The sequence below is a fragment of the Hypanus sabinus genome, chromosome 8 (genome assembly GCF_030144855.1).
Source record: "Hypanus sabinus isolate sHypSab1 chromosome 8, sHypSab1.hap1, whole genome shotgun sequence".
NCBI lineage: Eukaryota > Metazoa > Chordata > Chondrichthyes > Myliobatiformes > Dasyatidae > Hypanus > Hypanus sabinus.
The window spans coordinates 99,680,755-99,707,561 of NC_082713.1; the positions used below are offsets into that span (position 1 = coordinate 99,680,755).

At 43.3% G+C, this 26,807-nt stretch overlaps 1 protein-coding gene across 7 annotated transcripts in view; it reads left to right on the forward strand.

Annotated features, from left to right (window-relative positions):
- LOC132398301 (monocarboxylate transporter 2-like) overlaps positions 1–26,807 on the forward strand; it is a 244,881-nt gene that overhangs the window by 135,934 nt on the left and 82,140 nt on the right. Inside the window, exons 1-3 of one of the 7 annotated variants that reach the window (XM_059977518.1) lie at positions 1,446–4,957; positions 8,236–8,461; positions 10,538–10,568. The exons of 4 other annotated variants lie outside the window; for them this stretch is intronic. In XM_059977518.1, coding sequence (XP_059833501.1) covers positions 8,372–8,461; positions 10,538–10,568 — 121 coding nt within the window. In that variant the 5' untranslated portion in view covers positions 1,446–4,957; positions 8,236–8,371. Of the gene's footprint in view, positions 1–1,445; positions 4,958–7,632; positions 8,462–10,537; positions 10,569–26,807 lie in introns of those variants that run through there. 2 more of the 7 variants (XM_059977520.1, XM_059977519.1) reach the window with 2 other exon arrangements.

Consider the following 26,807-nt stretch of genomic DNA (forward strand, 5'->3'; position numbering starts at 1 on the left):
TGACTGAAACTTAATCAGGTGATAATGATTCACAGCTGTGTCATGCAGTTCCAGGTAGAAGAATTTCAATGATCAGTAGGAAGTGCTCAAGGCAACTTGTCATAACCCAGCAAAAAATGTGGCAAGAAATGTTGACATGTTGTCCCTGGTGGTTTCTGATAGACATTTGCCTAAAGTCATCATCAGATTTTCATGGCTCTTTGAACATTGTTGGAAGCAATCTATCCTAATTGGGAACTTTGAAGAGTTGCTCTCGCAAATGCAGCTGAAACCTTAACAGTTTTCCAGCTTTTGCTTTGAGGCCTGAGACACTTAGAAGTTGAGTTTAATGTTAAATGCACAAGTGCACATATAGAACATAGAATAGTACAGCACAGTACAGGCCCTTCAGCCCACAACATTGTGCTGACCCTTAAACCCTGCTTCCCATATAACTCCCCACCTTAAATTCCTCCATATTCCCGTCTAGTAGTCTCTTAAATTTCACTAGTGTATCTGCCTCCACCATTGACTCAGGCAGTGCATTCCACGCACCAATCACTCTCTGAGTAAACAACCTTCCTCTAATATTCCCCTTGAACTTTCCACCCCTTACCTTAAAGCCATGTCCTCTTGTATTGAGCAGTGGTGCCCTGGGGAAGAGGCGCTGGCTGTCCACTCTATCTATTCCTCTTACTATCTTGTACACCTCTATCATGTCTCCTTGCATCCTCCTTCTCTCCAAGGAGTAAAGCCCTAGCTCCCTTAATCTCTGATCAAAATGCATACTCTCTAAACCAGGCAGCATCCTGGTAAATATCCTCTGTACCCTTTCCAATGCTTCCACATCCTTCCTATAGTGAGGCGACCAGAACTGGACACAGTACTCTAAGTGTGGCCTAACCAGAGTTTTATAGAGCTGCATTATTAACTTGTGATTCTTAAACTCTATCCCTCAACTTATGAAAGCTAACACCCCATAAGCTTTCTTAACTACCCTGTCTACCTGTGAGGCAACTTTCAGGGATCTGTGGACATGTACCCCCAGATCCCTCTGCTCCTCCACACTACCAAGTATCCTGCCATTTACTTTGTACTCTGCCTTGGAGTTTGTCTTTCCAAAGTGTACCACTGCACACTTCTCCTAGTTGAACTCCATCTGCCACTTCTCAGCCCACTTCTGCATCCTATCAATGCCTCTCTGCAATCTTCAACAATCCTCTACACTATCTACAACACCACCAATCTTTGTGTCGTCTGCAAACTTGCCAACTCAGCCTTCTACCCCGACATCCAGGTTGTTAATAAAAATCATGAAAAGTAGAGGTCCCAGAACAGATCCTTGTGGGACACCACTAGTCACAACTCACCAATCTGAATGTACTCCCTCCACCACGACCCTCTGCCTTCTGCAGGAAAGCCAATTCTGAATCCACCTGGCCAAACTTCCTTGGATCCCACGCCTTCTGACTTTCTGAATACGCCTACCATGTGGAATCTTGTTAAATACCTTACTAAAATCTATGTAGATCAAATCCACTGCACTACCCTCATCTCTGTGCCTGGTCACCTCCTCAAAGAACTCTGTTTAGCCATGCTGACTGTCCCTGATCAGACCATGATTCTCTAAATGCCCATAGATCCTATCTCTAAGAATCTTTTCCGACGGCTTTCCCACCACAGACGTAAGGCTCACTGGTCTATAATTACCCAGACTATCCCTACTACCTTTTTTTGAACAAGGGGACAACATTCATCTCCCTCCATTCCTCGGGTATCATTCTCGTGGACAACGAGGACATAAAGATCCAAGCCAGAGGATCAGCAATCTTTTCCCTCTCCTTGTGGAGCAGCCTGGGGAATATTCTGTCAGGCTTTGGAGACTCATCCGTCCTAATGTGCTTTAACAACTCCAACACCTCCTCTCCCTTAATATGAACATGCTCCAGAATATCAACCTCACTCATATTGTCCTCATCGTCATCAAGTTCCCTCTCAGTGGTGAATACCAAAGAGAAGTATTCATTGAGGACCTCGCTCACTTCCACAGCCTCCAGGTGCATCTTCCCACTTTTATCTCTAATCATTCCTGTCTTCACTCCTGTCATCCTTTTGTTCCTCACATAATTGAAGAATGTCTTGGGGTTTTCCTTTACCCTACTCGCCAAGGCCTTCTCATGCCCTCTTCTTGCTCTCCTCAGCCCCTTCTTAAGCTCCTTTCTTACTACTCTATATTCTTCAATAGACCCATCTGATCCTTAATTCTTAAACCTCACGTATGCTGCCATCTTCCACCTGACTAGATTTTCCACTTCACTTGTCACCCATGGTTCCTTCACCCTACCATTCTTCATCTTCCTCACCTGGACAAATTTATCCCTAACATCCTGCAAGAGATCCCTAAACATTGACCACATGTCCATAGTACTGTTCCCTGCAAAAACATCATCCAAATTCACACCTGCAAGTTCTATCCTTATTGCCTCATAATTTGCCCTTCCCCAATTAAAAATTTCCATGTCCTCTCTGATTCTATCCTTTTCCATGATAATGTTAAAAGCCAGGGAGTGGTGGTCACTGTCCCCCAGATGCTCACCCACTGAGAGATTTGTGACCTGACCCACTTCATTACCTAATACTAGATCTAATATGGCATTCCCCCTAGTCGGCCTGTCAACGTACTGTGACAGGAATCTGTCCTGGACATACTTAACAAACTCTACCCTGTCTGAACCATTGGAACTAATCAGGTGCCAATCAATATCAGGGAAGTTAAAGTCACTCATGATAACAACCCTGTTATTTTTGCACCTTTCCAAAATCTGCCTCCCAATCTGCTCTTCAGTATCTCTGCTGCTACCAGGGGGCCTATAGAATACTCCCAATAGAGTAACTGCTCCATTCCTGTTCCTGACTTCCACCCATACTGACTCAAAAGAGGATCCTGCTACATTACCCACCCTTTCTGTAGCTGTAATAGTATCCCTGACCAGTAATGCCACCCCTCCTCCCCTTTCCCCCCCTCTTTATCCCTTTTAAAGTACTGAAATCCAGGAATATTGAGAATCCATTCCTGCCCTGGTGCCAGCCAAGTCTCCGTAATGGCCACTACATCATAATTCCATGTATGTATCCAAGCTCTCAGTTCATCACCTTTGTTCCTAATGCTTCTTGCATTGAAGTACACACACTTTATCCCTTCTATCTTACTACCTTTACACCCTTTATTCTGCTTCTCTTTCCTCAAAGCCTCTAGTTATGTTAGATCTGGCTTTACTCCATGCACTTCTTTCACTGCTCTATCGCTCTGGGTCCCATCCCCCTTGCAAATTAGTTTAAACCCTCCTGAACCATGCTAGCAAACCTACCAGCAAGAATATTGCTCCCCCTCGAGTTAAGGTGCAACCCACCTAATCTGTACAGTTCCCACCTTCCCCAGAAGAGATCCCAATGGTCCAAAAATCTAAAACCCTGCCCTCTGCACCAACTCCTTCGCCACGCATTTAGCTGCCATCTCCTCCAATTCTTAACATCACTATCACGTAGCACTGGCAGCAATCCTGAGAATACCACCCTTGAGGTCCTGTTCTTCAGCCTTCTGCCTAGTTCCCAAAACTCACACTTCAGGACCTCATCCCTCTTCCTGCCAATGTTGTTGGTACCAATATGTATCACGACTTCTGGTTGCTTTCCCTCTTGTACCAGGATGTTATGCACCCGGTCAGAGACATCCCAGACTCTGGCACCCGGGAAGGAACAAACCATGCGGGTGTCCTTCTCACATCCACAAACTCTCCTGTCTGCTCCCCTGACTATAGAGTCTCCAATGACGACAGCTCTCCTCTTCACCGTCCCACCCTTCTGCACCACAGGGTCAGACTCAGTGCCAGAGGCCCTGCCACCGTGGCTCACAACTGGTTGGTCATCCCCGCCAACAGTATACAGGACGGTAAACTTATTATTCAGGGGAATGGCTACAGGGGTGCTCTGCACTACCTGTCTACTCACCTTCGCTTCCCCCCTCGGACTGTCACCCAACAACCTGCTTCCGGCAGCCTAGGTGTGACAAACTCCCTGTAGCTCTCATCTATGACTGCCTCATTCTCCCTTATGAGTCGAAGGTCATCCAGCTGCTGCTCCAGATTCCTCACACAGTCTTCCAGATCGCCCAGCTGCAAGCACTTCTGGCAGATGTGACTCTGTGGGAGAGGGGAGTTCCCCCAAGACTGCCACGTTTCACAGGAGAGGCACATCACCATCTCAGGAGGCATTGTAAAGACTAACTGGGAACAAGCTCATCCTCAGCCTCTTCTCATCAAAGCCTCAAAGCTCCACTCCTTCACTGGCCCACTCACTCGCTGGCTGCTTTCCATATGCATAGGTGCAGTAGTAGACTAATGCACAGGTGCAATGGAGACAAATCCATGGATGCAATGGAGACAAATCCACGGGTGCAATGGAAACAAATACACGGGTGCAATGGAGACGAATGCACAGGTGCAATGGAAACGAATCCATGGATGCAATGGAGACGGATCCACGGGTGCAATGGAAACGAATCCATGGATGCAATGGAGACGAATGCACAGGTGCAATGGAGACAAATCCACGGGTGCAATGGAAACAAATCCACGGGTGCAATGGAGACGAATGCACAGGTGCAATGGAAACGAATCCATGGATGCAATGGAGATGGATCCACGGGTGCAATGGAGACGAATGCACAGGTGCAATGGAGACGAATGCACGGGTACAATGGAGAGGAATCCACGGGTGCAATGGAGACGAATGCACGGGTGCAATGGAAACTAATGCATGGGTGCAATGGAAATGAATCCACAGGTGCAATGGAAGCTAAAGTGCATGGCATCATATAAGCAACTTTCACAAGAAAACATGAACATAAAATATGTAAAACATTATAAGAAATAATCAGACCAAAAAGACATTTTAGTGCAAAGACAATTTTTACTGCAAGGTGATCAAACTCACAGTGTTGCTAATCTGTAGCAGTTTTCTAGTTGAACAAAGTCTTTAAGGCCAATCTGTTCTTCTCTGAGCTTGAAGCTTCTGAAATCTCAGACTTTGAATGGGTTCTTCACTCAATCCCAAAACCTCTGTCTCTCTTAATAATACACTCAATGTACACCTGCTCACTTATGCAAATATCTAATCAGCCAGTCATGAGGCAGTAACTCAATGCATAAAAGCATGCAGACGTGGTCACAAGGTTCAGTTGTTCAGACCAAACATCAGAATGGGGAGGAAATGTGATCTAAGTGACTTTGACTATGGAATGATTGTTGGTGCCAAACGGGGTGGTTTGAGTATCTCAGAAACTGCTGATCTCCTGGGATTTTCATGCACAACAGCCTGTAGAGTTTATAGAGAATGGAGCAGAAACAAAAAGAAAGCATATCCAGTGAATTGCAGTTCTGTGGGCAAAAACACCTTGTTGTTGAGAGAGGTCAGAGGCCAGACTGGTTGATAGGAAGGTGACAGTAACTCAAATAACCACACATTACAACCCTAGTGTACAGAAGAGCATTTCTGAATGTGCAACATTAAACATTGAAGTGGACAGACTGCAGAGGGCACCTAATAAAGTGATCACTGAGTGCACTGTATATTGGGAGCACCTGATTGATCTATATGTGGGTTGAAACATTACAGCCCATTTCAATGACCATTATCAAAATTGTAGGCTTGCAGTATTGATTTCAAAGTGTTAGTACTCCCTTTACAAAATGTATAGACCAATCTTTTTATTTTACAATACCCAGTAGTCATCAATAATTAGACTTACTAAAGGAGTGACATAATTCCCAGATGAAATACAATATGGAGTGCAACACATTTGTTGAATGCTCAGCTAACTTAATGGATATTTTTCAAGGGTGACTATTTTAATATAAATGGATCTGATTCAGAGCTGAAGACAATTAAATAGCACACTGCTTTCCCATGATGGTGCCTCAGGCTAATTGGTCATGGAAACAGATAGTGAAATGTGTCATTTGCATTAACAACCAGTACAGACTAAGGATGTTCTAAGGACAGAACGCAAGGAGTCACCACACTTCCGGCAACAGCATAGCATGCCCACACAATGTTCAGAAGAACAATGTGCAACTAACATCCAGCCAGACAGGACAACAAACCCCTTTCATCCCCACCAGGTTGGAATGCCTCGACATCCAGGCCTTTCAATCTCGAGCCTCTGAAGCCACTGAACTCCAGGCTATGGGCCCGGACTTGCCAGCCTGCTGCTCACCCTCTCAAGGCCTCATCCTCGGAGCCCTCTGACATGCAGTCCTTGACCTTGGAGATCACAAGTCTTCATCCTCAGCAACTGTCAACTTGTCCTCCAAGCTCAGGGATCACTGGAGTCCATCCGACCTTGGCAGAGGCTGCACATACTAATTCACGTTGACTCTTTTCAGGGGTATTGCATGTCAGTTCATATTTTCACTACCACAAAGCATCTTTATAAGAAAAACATGTATTTCTATAATATCTTTCATCTTCCTCTCAAAATGCCCCCAAAGTTAATATAGTACTTGGGAAGTGTTGCAATGTACCTGTCATTATCACGGACACAACCATCTCCTGAGATATCGGCTAGGTAGTCTTTTTATAATGAGAGCAGTAAAAGCATTAGTTTTTAGCCAATAATAATTTTACTAATTTCAAAGTAATGCCAGGAGATCTTTCCTCAGCTAAAGAAATTGGCAGAACATGAGTTTATAATGAAGAGCTTTGAAAATAATGGCAAGGTGATCTTTTGCAGTAATTCACACTTTTTTGAATTGTTATTTGAACACATCATGTTAACATGGCAAAAGTCATTTTAAGATATCAGTTTAAAAGACCAAGTGTCAGAGTCATGGGTGCTGAGCCCTGATGCAAGTTTTATTTATGGAAACTATGTCATGCTTGTACACAGTTAACCATGGCACCATGAAGAGTTTAACCTGTTTGCCAACTATGCAGAATAGAGCAGACTCCCATATCACCAACTGCTGATCACAAGACCAGTTTTTTTCTCACTTTATGTTTTATCAAATGCTGACTCTTGTTAACTTAAAATAGAATGCCCTTGAAACAAAGTTCAGCTGAGACATTCTATAATATAGAAACAACAGTCATTTGATCAGAACTGCTCTGATTTCCTGTTGCATTCCAGATGGTTAATTTCTTTTAAAAATGAAGATAACTGTATTTACTACCTAGTTCAAATAGTTTTTAAATATTTTGGACATCTGTAGGAATGATAAAGAGATAAAGTTAAGGATTAGCTGTATTTGTCACATGTACATCAAAACATATAGTGAAATGCTTTGTTTGGATCAGATCAAATCAGTGAGGATTGTGCTGGGCAGCACGCAGATTCACTAACTGCTATACCACCATACCGTATATGTTTTCTGGCTGGTTGGAGATGTGGCTAATGGGAGATGTTCTACATATACCTCAAGTGGCCACTTTATTAGGTACCTGCAGTACATAATAAAGTGGCCAAAGAGTGTATGCTCATATGCTCACAATTTTTAAGATACTCAAGCCACCCCATCTGGCACCAACAATTATTTCACAGTCAAAATCACTGAGATTACATTTCTTCTCCATTCCGATGTTTGTTCTGAACATCAGCTGAATCTCTTGACCATGTCTGCATGAGTCGCTGTCATGTGATTGGCTTATTAGATAATTGCATCAATGAGCAATATACTGGTGTACTATGATGAATGGCAGGAACTGGGAAAGTTGTCCATAGTGTGTTAGGGAATTGTGGGAACCGAGGAATTGTTGATTGTGTGTGGGGGAATGGTGGAAATTGGGAATTGTCCATTGTGTGTTGGTGAATGGTGGGAATTGGGGGATGGTGGAAATGGGGAGATAGTGGAAATGGGGAATTGTTCATCATGTGTTGAGGTATGGTGGGAATTCAGAATTGTCCATTGTGTGTGCATGAATGGTGGGAAATAGAGAATTTTTCATTGTGTGTGGGGGAATGGTAGGAACTGGGGAATTGTCCATTGTGTGTTGGTGAACGATGGGAACTGGGGAATTGTCTATAGTATGTGGGTGATTGGGGGTACAGGTAAATTTGAAGGGAATGTTAAAAACTTTAAATGGCGAAACTGAGATTGCAGACTTGATGGTCGGCATTGTCTCGATGGGCCAAGTGGCACGTTGTTGTGGTTTATGATCCTTTCAGCAACATTAACAATATGCATATGTGTCCCTGTCAAGGCAGCACATTCTCCCCCATGTGGAATTATTTGCTCATGTCAAACCTGGACGTTGGTAGTTCACAGAGTGAATGGGCTTCATCATATGATAGTGAAATCAGGGGATACTGACGGCCCAGTGGAGATCCATATAAAAAATGGAGCAAGCACAAACAAGGCAACATGTCAAATCTACAACTTGGAGCATTATAATTTCTTATGGAGCCATTGACACACTGCAATTACAAGTAAGTCACCATGTCCAGGTCAAAACTGGGCAGGGCCTCAGTTTTTATCGTATTTACACAGGCTGTCTTGCAGCTTTGCACTTTGCAACTGTTCAGTTTTTTTTGTGTTCTCACTGTATAATAATCCTCATTCCACAGATTTTAAATCCCTTTGTTTGCATTCATTCCAACTTTGGCGGCACAGTAGCACGGCAGCTAGTGTAACGCAACGGCAGTACCCATGACCAAATTCAATTGTCTTGCTGTCTGTTATGAGTTGGTACAGTCTGTCTCCATGTGGTCACATGAGTGCTCCAGTTTCCTCCCACATTTCAAACACGTGCAGGTTAATCATTTTATCGATCACACAGAGGTAATTGGGTGGCTTTGGCTTGTTATTTCTTAAAATAAACACCGTCTTTTAACTGAGCAACTGGGTGACCTCTGCAGCTTATATCACTGACAACCCTGGTCTCACCTTATGCTCTATCTATGCTTCCCTCCTTTACCTCTTTAAAGCTACTTGTCCTCTCTCTTTCCCATTTCCAAACAAAAGTCTTTGGCCTGAAACATTACTTGTTTCTCTTTTCATGACACTGCCTGCCCCCTGAGTGTCCAATGCATTTTCTGTTTTAATGTGAGATTTCAAACATTGCCATTTTGAGGTTGCTAACATATGAAATTGGCTGGCAAACGCACAGTGAGGCTGTGGAGCTAAGTTTTGTGAGCAAGGCAGAATTAGACTGGGCATTTGTTAAGGTCATGTCTGATCATTTGTAATAAACTCGGAGGGCTGGAACAACATATCACAAACAGAAGAAATTCTGCAGATGTTGGAAATGCAAGGCAACAGACAAAAAATGCTGGAGGAACTCAGCAGGTCAAGCAGCATTTATGGAAATGAATAAGGAGTTGACATTTTGGGCCAGGACCCTTCTTCAGGACAACTCCATGTCAATTGTAAAGTACCTTTCTTTGCGAGACCCATTTTTCCTCTCTGTTTCAATTCTCCTGTCACCTACCTACATGAGGGCCAATTTATAGTTGTCAGTTAACCTAAATTTAAGCCATTGGCACATTGTACCTGCACTAATTCTTAAAACACACATCCAAATATTCAAACAACAACACACGCAAAATGCTGGTAGAACACAGCAGGCCAGGTGGCATCTATAGGGAGAAGTGCTGTCGACGTTTCGGGCCGAGACCCTTCGTCAAGACTAACCGAAAGGAAAGATAGTAAGAGATTTGAAAGTAGTGGGGGGAGGGGGAAATGCAAAATGATAGGAGAAGACCAGAGGGGGTGGGATGAAGCTAAGAGCTGGAAAGGTGATTGGTGAAAGTGATACAGAGCTGGAGAAGGGAAAGGATCATGGGACGGGAGGCCTCAGCCATATTTTTAATTTTTTTAGGTACACTTACCTGCTTTCCTTTTAAAATCCAGCAGAGACTTTACATATGTTTATTTAGTTATTGAGATACAGTGTAGAATAGGCCCCTGTGGCCCTTCGAGTCACGCCACCAAATAACTCCGAATTCAACCCTAGCCTAATCATGTGATAATTTACAATGACCAATTAACCTACTTACTAGGAAGCCTTTGGCTGTAGGAGAAAACCAGAACACCCTGCGAAAACCCATACATTCCACAGGAAGAATGTAGAGATGAAATTTCAAATTGCCTTATGGATGAAATTGGAATTAAACTCTGAAATCTGACACCCTGCGCTGCTATGGCGTCATGCTAACCGCTACACTACCGTGGCTCCCATTTCAGGCACACTAACAAATTCTTCTGCAAAAACAGCAAATTCCCCTCATCTCTTTCATGATGATGCCTAAAACATTTTTTTTACCCTCTACTTATCGATTCACTGACTGTGCAAACCCTGTCTAATTTGACAATCCTAATGGAATACCCTCTTAAATCTTGGAGCATTTAATTGCAGTCGATACAAAGCAAAAATAGAATGATTGTTTTCTCAAAAAATTGGTTTCTTACCTTCAGAACAGGAATGGGATCCATCAACGAGGTGAGGAATGCTTCTATTACATTCAAACTCTGGATCGCCTAAACATCTTTTTCTTTTTTTGTAGGGTGCTGGAGAGATTCAACCACATACACCAGGTAGAGTAGGTGTAATCAGAGTGGGGTGATGCGACTTGTAAGATCTAATAAAGGTAGTTATGTACTATGATGGTGGGGCACTAGGGTGAACAGAGGAACAAAATGACCTTGGTGTAGAGGCCCAAAGACCCCCGGAGGTGCCAGGACAGGTAGATAGGGCAATAAAGGATGTGTGTAACATGTTTGGCTTCATTTAAAGGGGCATAAATTGTACAAGCAGGGAGGACTTGGTACAACCCCCTAAAAAATTGTTTAAACTACTTTTATGCAGATCTGTTTGCCACACTATAGGAAGGATTCCTGCCTTCCTATCGGACTGCTTATTTCAAAACAAATTTCATGACAAATGTGAGTGATGATAAACCTGATTCTGATATGGGACTCTATTGTAGACTGAGAGTGGGAAAGTGGCAGGGAGAGGGGAATCATGTTTGGGAAAAGGGGAACAGAGAGGGGGGAGATCAGGAATCACCAGAAAGACATACTGTAATGATCAATAAACCACTTGATTGGAATCAAATGACCTTGCCTGGTATCCTAGATATGGGTGTGTCAGCAACCACACCAACCAGCCACCCCCACTGCCCTCGCCCTGGCACTCTTCCGCTGCCACCTGTCTCACACCCCTCCCTCAGCACTCCACCCTCACTATTCGCAACATCCTTTGCTCCTGCTGGATTTACAAACTCACTCCCCAAGCCACTTTAACAAATAAGGTATGTACCTAAGACTTGTGCACCCTACTGGAGGGTAAATTGAATGTACTGCACTGACCTGTTGCTGTAAAACACTCTCAGTTTGTCAGTGATAATAAACCTGATTGCGATTACAGTGAAGACGATGTACAAAACACTGGCCACAATGCTGCTTGAGATGGAACATTTCATGTACAATGAGAGATTGGGTTGGGAGGGTTGTTAGCCTTAACCAGATAAAGGTATGTAACAATTTGAGAGGCAAGGACAAGGGAGATAGTAAGAAACCTTTTTCCACGGCGGAGGTTCCAAAAGCAGAACACTTACATTTTTATGTTGAGGAGTAAGAGACATAGAAATGATCTGAGGAAGATGTTTCTTTCTACTGTGAGGCTGGGTGCAGCCTAGGAGCCACCACCTATTAAAGTGGTGAAGTAGGGTACACTGACAAGATTTAAGAGTCATTTGGATGTGTACTTGATTCACCAAGAGACTGTTGGCCAGAGGTCAAGTATTAGTAAATGGGATGACTGCAGAAAGTTGTTTGATGTCCCACATAGGTAGGATGGGCCAAAGGGCCTGTTTCAATGCTGGATGTTTCTTTGACTCTGTGACCAACTTTGGGCAGTTGTTTTATCTTTTCAGTGCATCCCCAAGAAGAGAATTGGAGAGAAGAATTGACTTTGTGGACTTACCAGTTACGCAGATGAATGGTTTCAAATAGGCCATAACGGGCTAAACGATATATCTCTGTTTAAATTGGACTGTTCGGTGAACGGCTTTAGCTGAAATTACAGTGTTGGTGTTTAATTAGTTGCTGTGCCACAGGACTGATATATAGGACTTTATAAAGGGGGCTGTAATTGAAATGTATTTCAATAATAACAATCATCGATCTGTCAGCTGTTACATTACAACAGCCCAAGTGAGCTTGCATTTTCATGCAAACTGACCAAATGAAATGTGGCAGCTATCAAATGTTCTCTCATGACTTGATTCTGCAGAGCAACGATAGTTAACAGAACTAATTGAACAAGCTTGAACTCTGCTATTTTGTTGGTCTTTATTCTGTGAAGGTGTGTTTTATCATGGCAATTGTGAACTGTGAATCTCAATAGAAATGTTATTCCTGACTTCACTTTTGTACTTTGACTTGGCTGAGAAGGGGCTAAATCCTAAAACAGTTTATGTAGCACTCCTGCTGTTTTCAAAACACTGAACAGTACAGTTCAGGCCATTTGGCCCATGATGCTGTACTGACCTTTTTAACCTTCTGCAAGATCAATTAACCCTTTCCTCCCACATACCCTCCAGTTTTCTTCTATCCCTGTTCCTATCTAAGAGTTTCTTAAATGTTACTAATGTTACTAAGCTTCTACTGCCATCCCTGGCAGTGTGTTCCACATATCTACCACTCTGTGTAAACCAGAAAGTCCTACCTCTGACATTGGCCCTATACTTTCCTTCAATCACCTTAAAAGAATGCCATCTCATATTAGCCATTACCACCCTGGGAAAAAAGGAGTTTAAACTATACATTACAATTCTGCTGAAGTAAAACAGACATGGTGTAGGTAGGCTGTTGATTTTCTGTGAACATTTGGCAAAGCTGCTGTCAATCTTTTCCACTTCATTTGTTCTCATTTCTCATGACAAGAGCAAGAGGACTGTTAAATAATCAGAACTGCCAAGGTCAAGAATGCTGTGATAAGAATCACATTCCACTGCAAAATAAATAGGCACACCTATAAAGCTTAAGAAATATTTGAATATCTTTTTTCTGTGAAATTCACAGTTGTTGGATCCTGATGCTATTGCGATCGAAAAGTTTGCTGGAAGTTAAGAATGAGGGCTAAAACATGGGACTTGCAATCATTTTATGAGGTGTTACAAGAGCAAAGAACAGAAAAGAAGAAGCAAGGAGAGAACTAAGAAAGTGAAAGAACAGTTAATGGTGGAGTTGAACTTGGGTAATGTTGCAGCTATGTAGGACCCTGGTCAGACCCCACTTGGAGTACTGTGCTCATTTCTGGTCACCTCACTGCAGGAAGGATGTGAAAGCCATAGAAAGGGTGCAGAGGAGATTTACAAGGATATTGCCTGGATTGGGGAGCATGCCTTATGAAAACAGGTTGAGTGAACTCGGCCTTTTCTCCTTGGAGTAATGGAGGATGAGAGGTGACCTGATAGGGGTGTATAAGATGATGAAAGGCATTGATCCTGTGGATAGTCAGAGGCTTTTTCCCAGGACTGAACTGGTTGCCACTAGAGGACACAGGTTTAAGGTGTTGGGGAGTAGGTACAGAGGAGATGTCAGGGGTAAGGTTTTTACTCAGAGAGTGGTGTGTGCGTGGAATGGGCTGCCAGCAATGGTGGTGGAGGTGGATACGATAGGGTCTTTTAAGAGACTTTTGGATAATTACATGGAGCTTAGTAAAACAGAGGGCTATGGGGAAGTCTAATAATTTCTAAGGTAAGGACATGTTCGGCACAACTTTGTGGGCCGAAGGGCCTGTATTGCACTGCAGATTTTCTATGTTTCTACGTTCTGAATGGTAATAGTCAACCAATTACATAGCCAGATTCTGGATTTTCTAGGAAGATACAGTGGCAATGTAACCACTGATAAACTCACTGAACAATTCCACGTATATAGATTATTATATAAAGACACATACAAGCATTGGAAACAAGAGAAAATCTGCAGATGCAGGAAATCCAAAGCAACACATACAAAATGCTGGAGTAACTCAGCAGGCCAGGCAGCATCTATGGAAAAGAGTAAACAGCCAACCAACCCTTCAACAGGACTGATGAAGGGTCTTGGCCTGAAATATCAACTGTTTATTCATTTACCATAGATACTGCCTGACTTGTTAATTTCTTCCAGCATTTTGTGTGTGTTATTAAGCATACAGATGGTAAACTACAAAAAAAAATAACAATTTTGTAGCCCAATCTTACATAGTCCAGACAACAACCTTCCAGTCAATGATCTTTAGTTCTCTATGGCTTTGATTGAGGATCCTGTACACTTGGATTCAATTGTGGAGACAAACAGCACTGTATTCCATCAAGCCCTAAAGAGAGATGTAGAGAGGAACAGCATCATCCCTTACAAGCATGTCACACTCCCTGCTCTCATAAGTTCAGTCAGGGGCAATTGTGGGTTTAATTCCTGATGATTAAAAGAAAAACTGTGCCAGATGTTAGTACCCCTTAACATCAGGCTCCTGAACCAAAGGGATTCACGTCACTTGCCCCATCACTGAAATGATCCCACAACCTATGAACTCAGCTTCAAGGACTCTTTATCTCATGCTCTCAATCTTTATTGCTTATTTTGTTTAATATTATTATTATTTCTTCCTTTTTATATTTGCACAATTTTTTGCATACCCACTTTGGTGCAGTCTTTCATTAATTCTATTATTGACTTATTAAATATGACCACAGGAAAATGAATCTCAGAGTTGTATATGGTGACATATATGTACTTTGATAATAAATTTACTTTGAACTTTGAAAACAAGTAGGAGAAAAGGATATGGATGCAAGGGAAATGATTGGAAAGAGATTTTCTGAAATGAAATCAGAACAGACTCCTCCTACTTGCCCAGAACGAAAAAAGGGCCAGTATTCTTTACAAAGAATTTAGTAAAGGTGAGGAGAGCTCTAATATAAATCTTTAAGATTATAGAAACCTTGAAACAGCAAATGTCAGGAAGAGTTTCTGTTATGGAACAGACTATAAGTATAAGATGATCAGTCACAAATGCAAAAGTGAATTTGAGAGCAAAGTCTTTATCCAGAGAATACAATTTGAATTCATATTCAACTTAAATATTTAACATATTCAATTAGAATATGAAGTTGGTATGCAAGCAACAGCTGAGCTAATTGACAGAGGTGTACAAGTCATGTAAGGACATAAACCCAGTGGCCACTTTATTAGGTAAATTTGCTCATTAGTAAAAATTTCTAATCAGCCAGTCACGAGGCAACAACTCAATGCATAAAGGCAGGCAGACATAGTCAAGAGGTTCAGTTGTTGTTCAGACCAAACATCAGAATGGGGAAGAAATGTGATTTAAATGATTTTGACCAGGAATGGTTGTTGGTGCCAGGTGGGGTGGTTTGAGTATCTCAGAAACTGTTGTCTCCTGGGATTTTTATGTGCAAGTCTCCACAGTTTGCAGAAAATGATGCGAGAAACAAACAAACAGAAAATATCCTGTGAGTGGCAGTTCTGGGGGGGGGGGGGGGGAGGCGGAAACTCCTTGTTAATGAAGGAGGTTGTAGGAAATGGCCAGACTGGTTCAGGCTGACAGTCACGCGTTGTAACCTCTGAAATGACAACTTTTCAAAAACTTGAAGTGGATGGGCTACAGCAGCAGAACATGAGCATACAGAAGTACACACAATGTACACAAGCAGGCATGTCCTGACCCAATAAGCTGGCCACTGACTGAACGTACATATAAACAAAAGGACATGTTGATGGATTTAGGTGAGGGATAGGAGAAGCCTCAACATGAAGACATTAGGCCAGATCCTTTACTTCTTTGTTATCACTACTAATAAGTGCATTTAAGGGCACTACATTGGTTTTGACAATCTAAAGCAGTAGCCAGTAGACATACTAAGAAAGTTGTAAATATATCACAGCGAGGAGAAAGATATCAATATTGTGGAAAAGGTTAAGTCATCAGATGTCAGCTCTTTGACACTGGCCAAAGAAACCACAAGGCACTTCACAGGATAATGTAAAGCAAGGCTTAGTGGTGGAGGGTGGGGAACTGGGGTTAGGAGGCATGGATGGCATCATTCAAGTTCTGCAAATAGTGGATCTCCTGTAATATGGTGAAATATTGCAATGGCATCATCGAATTATAGTATCACTTCACTTCACAGCATTGCCAACTTTCTCTTGATGGTTCCCTTCCAGAGTTGCTGAGCTTCTGACTGCCAACTCTGCAGTGTCCTGATAGCAGATTAATCATGATCGATCCATCCTGTCAATACACAAACTGGGCAGAGCATTTTGAATTCCGTATCTCTGACAAAGAGGGAATTATGATGCACTCCACTGGTTTTAAAAGAAATATTTGGCTTTGTATACCACATTGGACAACCACAATATGTTAAGAAACTTGTTACAATTGGTGAAGTACTTCCGAAATGTGCTTTTGCTGCAATATAGGGAACATCAACTGAGTAAACTCATCAAAACAGCATTGAGATACTGACTAGATAATTGTTTCAGCAATGTTGATTGAGGGATAAATCTTCATCTGTGGTAACCTTGGTCCATTTCCAGTCAGTTATGTTTGATGAATTCTAGATGCACCATATGTTCAGTCTGGATACTGGCCTCTCACTCAAAGAATCATGTCCAATGCAGTGACAACCTGTAAGTTAGCTGAGTGGAAAGTTCTTCATAGTTGATTTAGGGTGCCTATCTCTACACATGAGAAGGTCCACCATAAGAATCAGTTCAGTGTGTCAGAAGCAGAATCTTTTACACAGAATGCAAAACCTGTGATAGACAGGTATATGGAGGAATTTAAGGTGGGGGGTTATATGGGAGGCAGGGTTTAAGGGTCAGCATAATATTGTGGGCCAAAAGGCCTGTACTGTGCTGTACTATTCTATGTTCTATGTTCTCCTATCACATTTGAGGTAAATTGGTAGATAAGCATTTAGGGGGCAAGTCTCATCAGACATATGACATAAAGAGTGAGTTTATCGAACATTTACTATAACACACAGAATGGGACAGTCACAGCTCTGATTCCAAAATGGAACAAGTCAGTTGATTACTGGCATATACAGTACTCTGGAAAAGTCTTGAGTACATAGCTAGTGTGCCTAAGGCCTTTGTACTTGTCGTGTATTTGTCAATGTGGAGCAGACAGCATGCTTGTAAATCTGGTGAGAGCAGTGAATGTTGGGAATGCCAAGGGTGGAGTGGAGAAATCTGGGGGAATTGGCAGAGAAGGAGAGCTGGGGCGTGGTGGGGTGAGGCAGTGTGAAGGCAGACCAAGCCCTGAGATACCAGGCAAGGTCTCTTGATTCCAAATAATTAGTTTATTGTGTCATGAAATCTATTAACTTTACACCAACAGTACAAAGAAATGCATGATAAATAAATATAGAGGAAAAAAAACTGAATTACATTAAGTATATATATATATATATATGTCTTATTAAATAGTGAAATTAAAATAAGAAGTGCAAAAAAGAATTTAATAAGTAGTGAGATGGTGTTCATGAGTTCAATGTGCATTTAGACATTGGATAGCAGAGGGGAAGAAGCTGTTCCTGAATCACTGAGTGTGTGCCTTCAGGCATCTGTACCTCCAGCCTGATGGTAACAAAGAGAAGAGGACATATGTCATGAACAAGAGAAAATCTGCAGCTGCTGGAAATCCAAGCAATACCCACAGAATGCTCAGGAACTCTGCAGGTCAGGCAGTATCTATGGAAAAAAGTACAGTCGACATTTTAGGCCAAAACCCTTTGGCAGGACTGGAGAAAAAGTGCTCAGGAGTGGATTTAAAAGGTGTGGGGAAGGAGAGAGAGAACCACCAGGTGATAGGTGAAACCTGGAGGGGGAGGGATGAAGTAAAGAGCTGGGAGTTGATTGGTGAAAGAGTCAGGAGGCCATGGAAGGAAGAAAAGGAACACCAGAGGGAGGGAATGGGTGGGCAAGGAGAAGAGGTGAGAGAGGGAAAGGTGGATGGGAAATGGAGAAGGGGTGGGAGTTGGGGGCATTACCAGAAGTTAGAGAAATCGATGTTCATGCCATCAGTCTGAAGGCTACCCAAACAGAGTATAAGGTGTTGCTCCTCCAACCTCAGTGTGGCCTGATCACGACAGTGTAGGCGGCCATGGATGGACATATGAGAATGGGAAGTGGAATCAAAATGGGTGACCACAGGGAGCTCCTGCTTTTTCTGGTGGACAGAGCATAGATGCTCGGTGAAGCGGTCTCCTGATCTACGTCGGGTCTCAACGATATACAGGAGGCCACACCGGGAGCACTAGGCACAGTATATGACCACAACAGACTCACCGGTAAAGTGTCACCTCACCTGGAAGGACTTTTTGGGTCTCTGAATGGTAGTGAGGGAGGAGGTATAGCACCTGTTCCACCTGCAAGGATAAGTGCCAGGAGGGAGATCAGTGGGGAGAGACAAATGGACAAAGGAATCACATAGGGAGTGATCCCTGTGGAAAGCAGAAAGTGGGGGGATGGAAAGATGTTTGGTGGCGGGAGCCCATTCGAGGTAACGGAAGTTTCGGAGATTTATGTAACCTTATCCTTGGTAGGGTAGCGGCTGGATGGAGTTAGAGCATATGTCATGATTTTTTTTTTTGCAGCAATACTGTGTAATAAAATAAAATTCCTACAGTTCTGTGCAAAATTTTTAGGCCCCCTAGCTATATATTTCTGCCAAAGACTTTTGCACAGTACTGTATCTGGGTATATCAGTAAAGATTCTTGCTTACTTTGTAATTTATAATTTGCTAACTGTAAGGAGTTTGCACTTCTTCCTGTGAAGGTGTGGACTTCTTTTGGGTGCTACGGTTTTCTCCCATGTTCCAAAGGTGTACAGTTAGTGTTAGTGAGTGTGGGACACCTTCCAAAGGTGTACAGTTAGGGTTAGTGAGTGTGGGATGTTCCAAAGGTGTACAGTTAGGGTTAGTGAGTGTGGGACACCTTCCAAAGGTGTACAGTTAGGGTTAGTGAGTGTGGGATGTTCCAAAGGTGTACAGTTAGGGTTAGTGAGTGTGGGATGTTCCAAAGGTGTACAGTTAGGGTTAGTGAGTGTGGGATGTTCCAAAGGTGTACAGTTAGGGTTAGTGAGTGTGGGATGTTCCAAAGGTGCACAGTTAGGGTTAGTGAGTGTGGGATATTCCAAAGGTGTACAGTTAGGGTTAGTGAGTGTGGGATGTTCCAAAGGTGTACAGTTAGGGTTAGTGAGTGTGGGACACTTTCCAAAGGTGCACAGTTAGGGTTAGTGAGTGTGGGACACTTTCCAAAGGTGTACAGTTAGGGTTAGTGAGTGTGGGATGTTCCAAAGGTGTACAGTTAGGGTTAGTGAGTGTGGGATGTTCCAAAGGTGCACAGTTAGGGTTAGTGAGTGTGGGACACTTTCCAAAGGTGTACAGTTAGGGTTAGTGAGTGTGGGACACTTTCCAAAGGTGTACAGTTAGGGTTAGTGAGTGTGGGATGTTCCAAAGGTGTACAGTTAGGGTTAGTGAGTGTGGGACACTTTCCAAAGGTGTACAGTTAGGGTTAGTGAGTGTGGGATGTTCCAAAGGTGCACAGTTAGGGTTAGTGAGTGTGGGATGTTCCAAAGGTGTACAGTTAGGGTTAGTGAGTGTGGGACACTTTCCAAAGGTGTACAGTCAGGTTTAGTGAGTGTGGGATGTTCCAAAGGTGTACAGTTAGGGTTAGTGAGTGTGGGAAGTTCCAAAGGTGCACAGTTAGGGTTAGTGAGTGTCGGATGTTCCAAAGGTGCACAGTTAGGGTCAGTGAGTGTGGGATGTTCCAAAGGTGTACAGTTAGGGTTAGTGAGTGTGGGATGTTCCAAAGGTGTACAGTTAGGGTTAGTGAGTGTGGGATGTTCCAAAGGTGCACAGTCAGGGTCAGTGAGTGTGGGATATTCCAAAGGTGCACAGTTAGGGTTAGTGAGTGTGGGACACTTTCCAAAGGTGCACAGTCAGGGTTAGTGAGTGTGGGATGTTCCAAAGGTGCACAGTTAGGGTTAGTGAGTGTGGGACACTTTCCAAAGGTGCACAGTCAGGGTTAGTGAGTGTGGGATGTTCCAAAGGTGCACAGTTAGGGTTAGTGAGTGTGGGATGTTCCAAAGGTGTACAGTTAGGGTTAGTGAGTGTGGGATGTTCCAAAGGTGCACAGTCAGGGTTAGTGAGTGTGGGATGTTCTAAAGGTGTACAGTTAGGGTTAGTGAGTGTGGGATATTCCAAAGGTGCACAGTCAGGGTTAGTGAGTGTGGGATATTCCAAAGGTGTACAGTTAGGGTTAGTGAGTGTGGGACACTTTCTAAAGGTGTACAGTTAGGGTTAGTGAGTGTGGGATGTTCCAAAGGTGTACAGTTAGGGTTAGTGAGTGTGGGACACTTTCCAAAGGTGCACAGTTAGGGTTAGTGAGTGTGGGATGTTCCAAAGGTGTACAGTTAGGGTTAGTGAGTGTGGGATGTTCCAAAGGTGTACAGTTAGGGTTAGTGAGTGTGGGATGTTCCAAAGGTGTACAGTTAGGGTTAGTGAGTGTGGGATGTTCCAAAGGTGTACAGTTAGGGTTAGTGAGTGTGGGATGTTCCAAAGGTGTACAGTTAGGGTTAGTGAGTGTGGGACACTTTCCAAAGGTGCACAGTTAGGGTTAGTGAGTGTGGGATGTTCCAAAGGTGCACAGTTAGGGTTAGTGAGTGTGGGATATTCCAAAGGTGTACAGTTAGGGTTAGTGAGTGTGGGACACTTTCCAAAGGTGTACAGTTAGGGTTAGTGAGTGTGGGATGTTCCAAAGGTGTACAGTTAGGGTTAGTGAGTGTGGGACACTTTCCAAAGGTGTACAGTTAGGGTTAGTGAGTGTGGGATGTTCCAAAGGTGTACAGTTAGGGTTAGTGAGTGTGGGACACTTTCCAAAGGTGTACAGTTAGGGTTAGTGAGTGTGGGAAGTTCCAAAGGTGTACAGTTAGGGTTAGTGAGTGTCGGATGTTCCAAAGGTGTACAGTTAGGGTTAGTGAGTGTGGGACACTTTCCAAAGGTGCACAGTCAGGGTTAGTGAGTGTGGGATGTTCCAAAGGTGTACAGTTAGGGTTAGTGAGTGTGGGATATTCCAAAGGTGTACAGTTAGGGTTAGTGAGTGTGGGATATTCCAAAGGTGCACAGTCAGGGTTAGTGAGTGTGGGACACTTTCTAAAGGTGCACAGTTAGGGTTAGTGAGTGTGGGATGTTCCAAAGGTGCACAGTTAGGGTTAGTGAGTGTGGGATATTCCAAAGGTGCACAGTCAGGGTTAGTGAGTGTGGGACACTTTCTAAAGGTGCACAGTCAGGGTTAGTGAGTGTGGGATGTTCCAAAGGTGTACAGTTAGGGTTAGTGAGTGTGGGATATTCCAAAGGTGCACAGTCAGGGTTAGTGAGTGTGGGACACTTTCTAAAGGTGCACAGTTAGGGTTAGTGAGTGTGGGATGTTCCAAAGGTGTACAGTTAGGGTTAGTGAGTGTGGGACACTTTCCAAAGGTGTACAGTTAGGGTTAGTGAGTGTGGGACACTTTCCAAAGGTGCACAGTTAGGGTTAGTGAGTGTGGGATGTTCCAAAGGTGTACAGTCAGGGTTAGTGAGTGTGGGATGTTCCAAAGGTGTACAGTTAGGGTTAGTGAGTGTGGGACACTTTCCAAAGGTGTACATTTAGGGTTAGTGAGTGTGGGATGTTCCAAAGGTGTACAGTCAGGTTTAGTGAGTGTGGGATGTTCCAAAGGTGTACAGTTAGGGTTAGTGAGTGTGGGACACTTTCCAAAAGTGTACAGTTAGGGTTATTGAGTGTGGGACACTTTCCAAAGGTGTACAGTTAGGGTTAGTGAGTGTGGGACACTTTCCAAAGGTGCACAGTCAGGGTTAGTGAGTGTGGGATGTTCCAAAGGTGTACAGTTAGGGTTAGTGAGTGTGGGATATTCCAAAGGTGCACAGTCAGGGTTAGTGAGTGTGGGACACTTTCTAAAGGTGCACAGTTAGGGTTAGTGAGTGTGGGATGTTCCAAAGGTGTACAGTTAGGGTTAGTGAGTGTGGGATATTCCAAAGGTGTACAGTTAGGGTTAGTGAGTGTGGGACACTTTCCAAAGGTGTACAGTTAGGGTTAGTGAGTGTGGGACACTTTCCAAAGGTGCACAGTTAGGGTTAGTGAGTGTGGGATGTTCCAAAGGTGTACAGTCAGGGTTAGTGAGTGTGGGATGTTCCAAAGGTGTACAGTTAGGGTTAGTGAGTGTGGGACACTTTCCAAAGGTGTACATTTAGGGTTAGTGAGTGTGGGATGTTCCAAAGGTGTACAGTTAGGGTTAGTGAGTGTGGGATGTTCCAAAGGTGTACAGTCAGGTTTAGTGAGTGTGGGATGTTCCAAAGGTGTACAGTTAGGGTTAGTGAGTGTGGGACACTTTCCAAAAGTGTACAGTTAGGGTTATTGAGTGTGGGACACTTTCCAAAGGTGTACAGTTAGGGCTTGTGAGTGTGGGACACTTTCCAAAGGTGTACAGTTAGGTTTAGTGAGTGTGGGACACTTTCCAAAGGTGTACAGTTAGGGTTAGTGAGTGTGGTACATTTCCAAAGGTGTACAGTTAGGTTTAGTAAGTGTGGGACATTTTCCAAAGGTGTACAGTTAGGGGTAGTGAGTGTGGGACATTTTCCAAAGGTGTGGTACATTTTCCAAAGGTGTGCAGTTAGTGTTAATGAGTGTTGACTTGTTCTGTATGCGCTGGGAGTGTAGCAACACTTGTCGGCTGCCCCCAGCACAGTTCTCAGATTGTGTTGGTCGTTGATGCAAACAACATATTTCACTGTATAATTTAATGCTTCGCTGTGCATATGAAAAATGTAGCTAATCTTTATTCTCATAGGAAATTAGAAGGATCCAGAGCCAGGAGATGTGGACCTCATTTGGGTAAAGATTAAAAAATCAATATTGCAAGGTACAGAGGCCTCTGGCTAAAGAAATTCCTCTTCATCTCTGTTGTTAAGGAACATCCTTCTATTCTGAGGGTGTTCCCTCTGGTCCTAGACTCCACCACCGTGGGAAACGTCATTTCCATGTCCACCCCATATTCAATAAGTTTCAGTGAGAATCTCCCCTCATTCTTCTAAATGGCCCAGTGCCATCGTTCGCTCCTCATATGTTAACCCTTTCATTCCCAGGATCAATTTCGTGAACTTCTTCTGGACACTCTCCAACATCAGCACATTCTTTGTTAAATGTGGGTTCCCAGAACTGCTCACAATACTCCGTGCAGTCTGACCAGTGCCTTATAAAGTCTTCACATTTCATCCTTGCTTTTGTATTGCCTTTAAATGGTTTGAGACTAAGTGTGATAATATCTTTAATGGAAAGTCAGAGAATTTAGTAACCTGCTTTTTATGATGCAGCCTTAAGTTGTTTTCCACAGTCGGCTGAACTAGCTGAATACATAAACCCTGTTGCAGGAGAGTTGAGCAAGGGAGTTAGTTGTGAAACCTGCTTACACCAGCACAAAGTTACAGGTCCCATATTTGCCGTATGTTGTAACATGGGTGAATGTGAATGTGAATGTGAATGGGTTAAGTTGTGGACACACTCACTCAGCTGACTGGAAGCCAAAGATTAAATAATCAAATGTAGGAAATCTGAAATAAAACTGAATACTCAGCAGGTCAGGCTGCATCCATGGAGACTGAAAACAGGTTCACGCTTCAGGTTGATCACCTTTCATCAGAATTGAGAAGAGTTAGATCAAAAAAGATTCAAGTTGCAGAGAAGAGGCGGGGGGGGGGGTTGCAAGGAATGGAAGGGGAGGTGTGTGGATTTGGGAGGACAGAGCTGAGAGCAGAAGAATGCAAGTGGTGGTGCTGCTGGCTGAAAAAGAGAGGTGAAGACTAGTGTACATGTGGAGCTGTGAAAGCAGGAGATCGACACAACTGAAGTTACCAAAGGATTTTCAAAGTTCAAAATAAATTTGTTATCAATGTACATATAGTGACCATATATAACCCTGAAATTCATTTGCTTCAGGCTTACTCAATAATCCATAACAGAAATAGAATGTGTAAAAAACAACTGCGCAAATACAAAAATTAATTAATTAATTAATTAATTAATTAACATACAATAAGTATCAACAACTTGAGATGAAAAGTCCTTGAAAGTGAGTCTACAGATTGGAACTTTTCAATAATGGGGCAAGTGAAATTAAGTAGTTCTAGATGACACTTAATTCTTTACAAACTTCAGAAGTAGAGTTGCTGCTGTGCTTTCTTTAAAACAGCACTAATGTGCCAGGTCCAGGACAGAACCTTTGAAATGATAACATTGAGGAATCTGAAGATGCTGACCCACTCTAGCTCTGTGCTAACCATGAGGACTGGCTCATGGTCCTCTAGTTTCCTCCTCTTGTAGTCAATAGTCAGCTCCCTAGCCTTGCTGACTCTGAGTGAGAAGTGGTTGTCCTGGTACCACTCAGCCAGATTTTCAATCTCCCTCCTCTATGCTGATATGTTTGATTCAAATAATGACAATGGTATCATCGGCAAACTTGAATATGGCTTTGGAGCTGTGCTTAGCCACACAATCATAAGTGTAAAGTGAGTAGAGCAGGGGGTGAAGCACACAGCCTTGTGGTGCACCTGTGCTGCTGGAGATTGTGGAGGAGATGTTGTTGCCAATCCAATCTGACTAGGGTTTGCAAGTGAGGAAATCGAGGATCTGATTGTACAAGGATTGAAGCTCAAGTCTTAGAGTTTATTGATTAGTTTAGAGGGGATAATAGTTTTAAATACCAAATTGTAGTCAATGAAGAGTATCCTGATGTGTGCAACTTTGCTGTCCAGATGTTCCAAGGTTGAGGGAAGAGCCAATGAAATCTGCTGTTGACCTATAATACTGGTAGGCAAATTGGAGCAGATACAGGTCACTTCTCAGGCAAAAGTTGATATGTTTCATCACCACCCTCTCAAATCACTGCATCACAGTGGATGTAAGTGCCTCTGGATGGCCATTGAGTTAGGTTACCACGTTCTTCTCTGTCACCAATATAACTGAAGCCTGCTTGAAGCAGGTGAGTACCTCATACTGTCGAAGTGAGAGGTTAAAGATATCGGTGAACACTCCAGCCAGTGGATCAGCGCAGGTCTTTAAGAACTCGACCAAACATGCCCTCTGGGGCAAAAGGTAGGCATGATTTGTGTTTACTTGGTTCTGTTTCTCAGTTCATTGCTGGTTGGTCTTTATTTTTTTAATTGGGTTCTTTTGGGTTTCTTGCTTTGTGGTTGCCTGTAAGCAGACAAATCACAAGGTTGTACAATTTATACATTCTTTGATCGAACTACCCTGAATCTTTTGCTTTCCACTGATTCACCCTCCTGAAGGATGCTCACACATTGGCCTCAGAGACTGAAATCATAGGGTCATCGTGCAATGTGGGAGTTTGTGGGTGCCTCCATGTTTTGCCAGTTAAAGCGAGCATTAAAGGCTTTGAGCTCATCTGGGAGCAAAGCCCTGTCAGTGATTCAACTTTGGTCCAGAAATGCTACTTCACACATGATATGGCTTTCTGGAGATTGTACCTGGACCTCTTGGTCAGCAGACCTGAATGCCACTGATCTGGCCCTCAGCAGATTGCACATCTCATGTTTCATTCAAGGCTTCTCACTGGGGAGGGTTGATTAACTTTGTGGGGACATACTTGTCTCCTACTGTTTTTATAAAGTCCGTGACACGTGTGGTGTATCAGATCCTCCGATGACTCCTTGAACGTGGCCCAGTCCATCTAGGAAGCAACCCCATAGCTGTACCTCTGCCTCCTGAAACCACCACGTTGTTGTCCTAACCTCCAGAGCATTTTGCTCTTTAGCCTCTCCTTGTATGCTGGTTGGAGAAGGACTGCTAAGTGATCAGAATTCCTGAAATGGCATGGAACAGTAGGGATTCCTGATCGTAGTGTAACAGTGGTCAAGTGTGCTGGGACCCCTGGTCTGTGGGTGATATGTTGATGATAATTTGGCAGAGGTTTCTTCGAACAACCCAACAATAATTAGAAAGGCATTGGGGTAGGCTGTTTCTTGTTTGTTAATGGTGACACACAGTACCTTTGGTGATATATAAATTGTGGTCATGACCGTGGAGGAAAGATCTCTTGGTAAGCAGAATGGTCAGCATTTAATCAGTCGATATTCCAGGTTGGGTGGGGGGGGGAGCAAGAGTGCAACCAGACCACTACGTCCGAGCATGATGAAGAGTTTATCACAAACCACAGCCATCTTCTTCGAGTCAGCAGCCTGGTCCATCTGAAGTATCAGGAAGTACTGAGAAGTACAACATATCTGGTATGTCAGGAGTGAGACATGTCTCTTTGAAACACAGAATGCAGCAATTCCTGATTTCCCTCCGATACAGCAATCTTCCCCTTAGTATTATTCTGCAGCGGCTGTACATTTGCCAGCAGTCACAAACAAAAGAGTATCTGCAAATGCTGAAATCCAAGCAACACACACCAAATACTGGAGGAACTCAGCAGGCCAGGCAACATCTATGGAAAAGAGTACAGTCAATGTTTCCGGCCAAGACCCTTCGGCAGGACTGGAGAAAAAAAGCTGAGGAGTAGATTTAAAAGGTGGCGAAGGGGAGAGAGAAACATAAGGTGATAGGTGAAACCAGGAGAGGGAGGGATGAATTAAAGAGCTGGGAAGTTGTTTGGTGAAGGAGATACAGGGCTTGAGAAGGGGAATTTAATAGGAAAGGACAGAAGGCCATGGAAGAAAGAAGGGGGGGAGGAGGGAA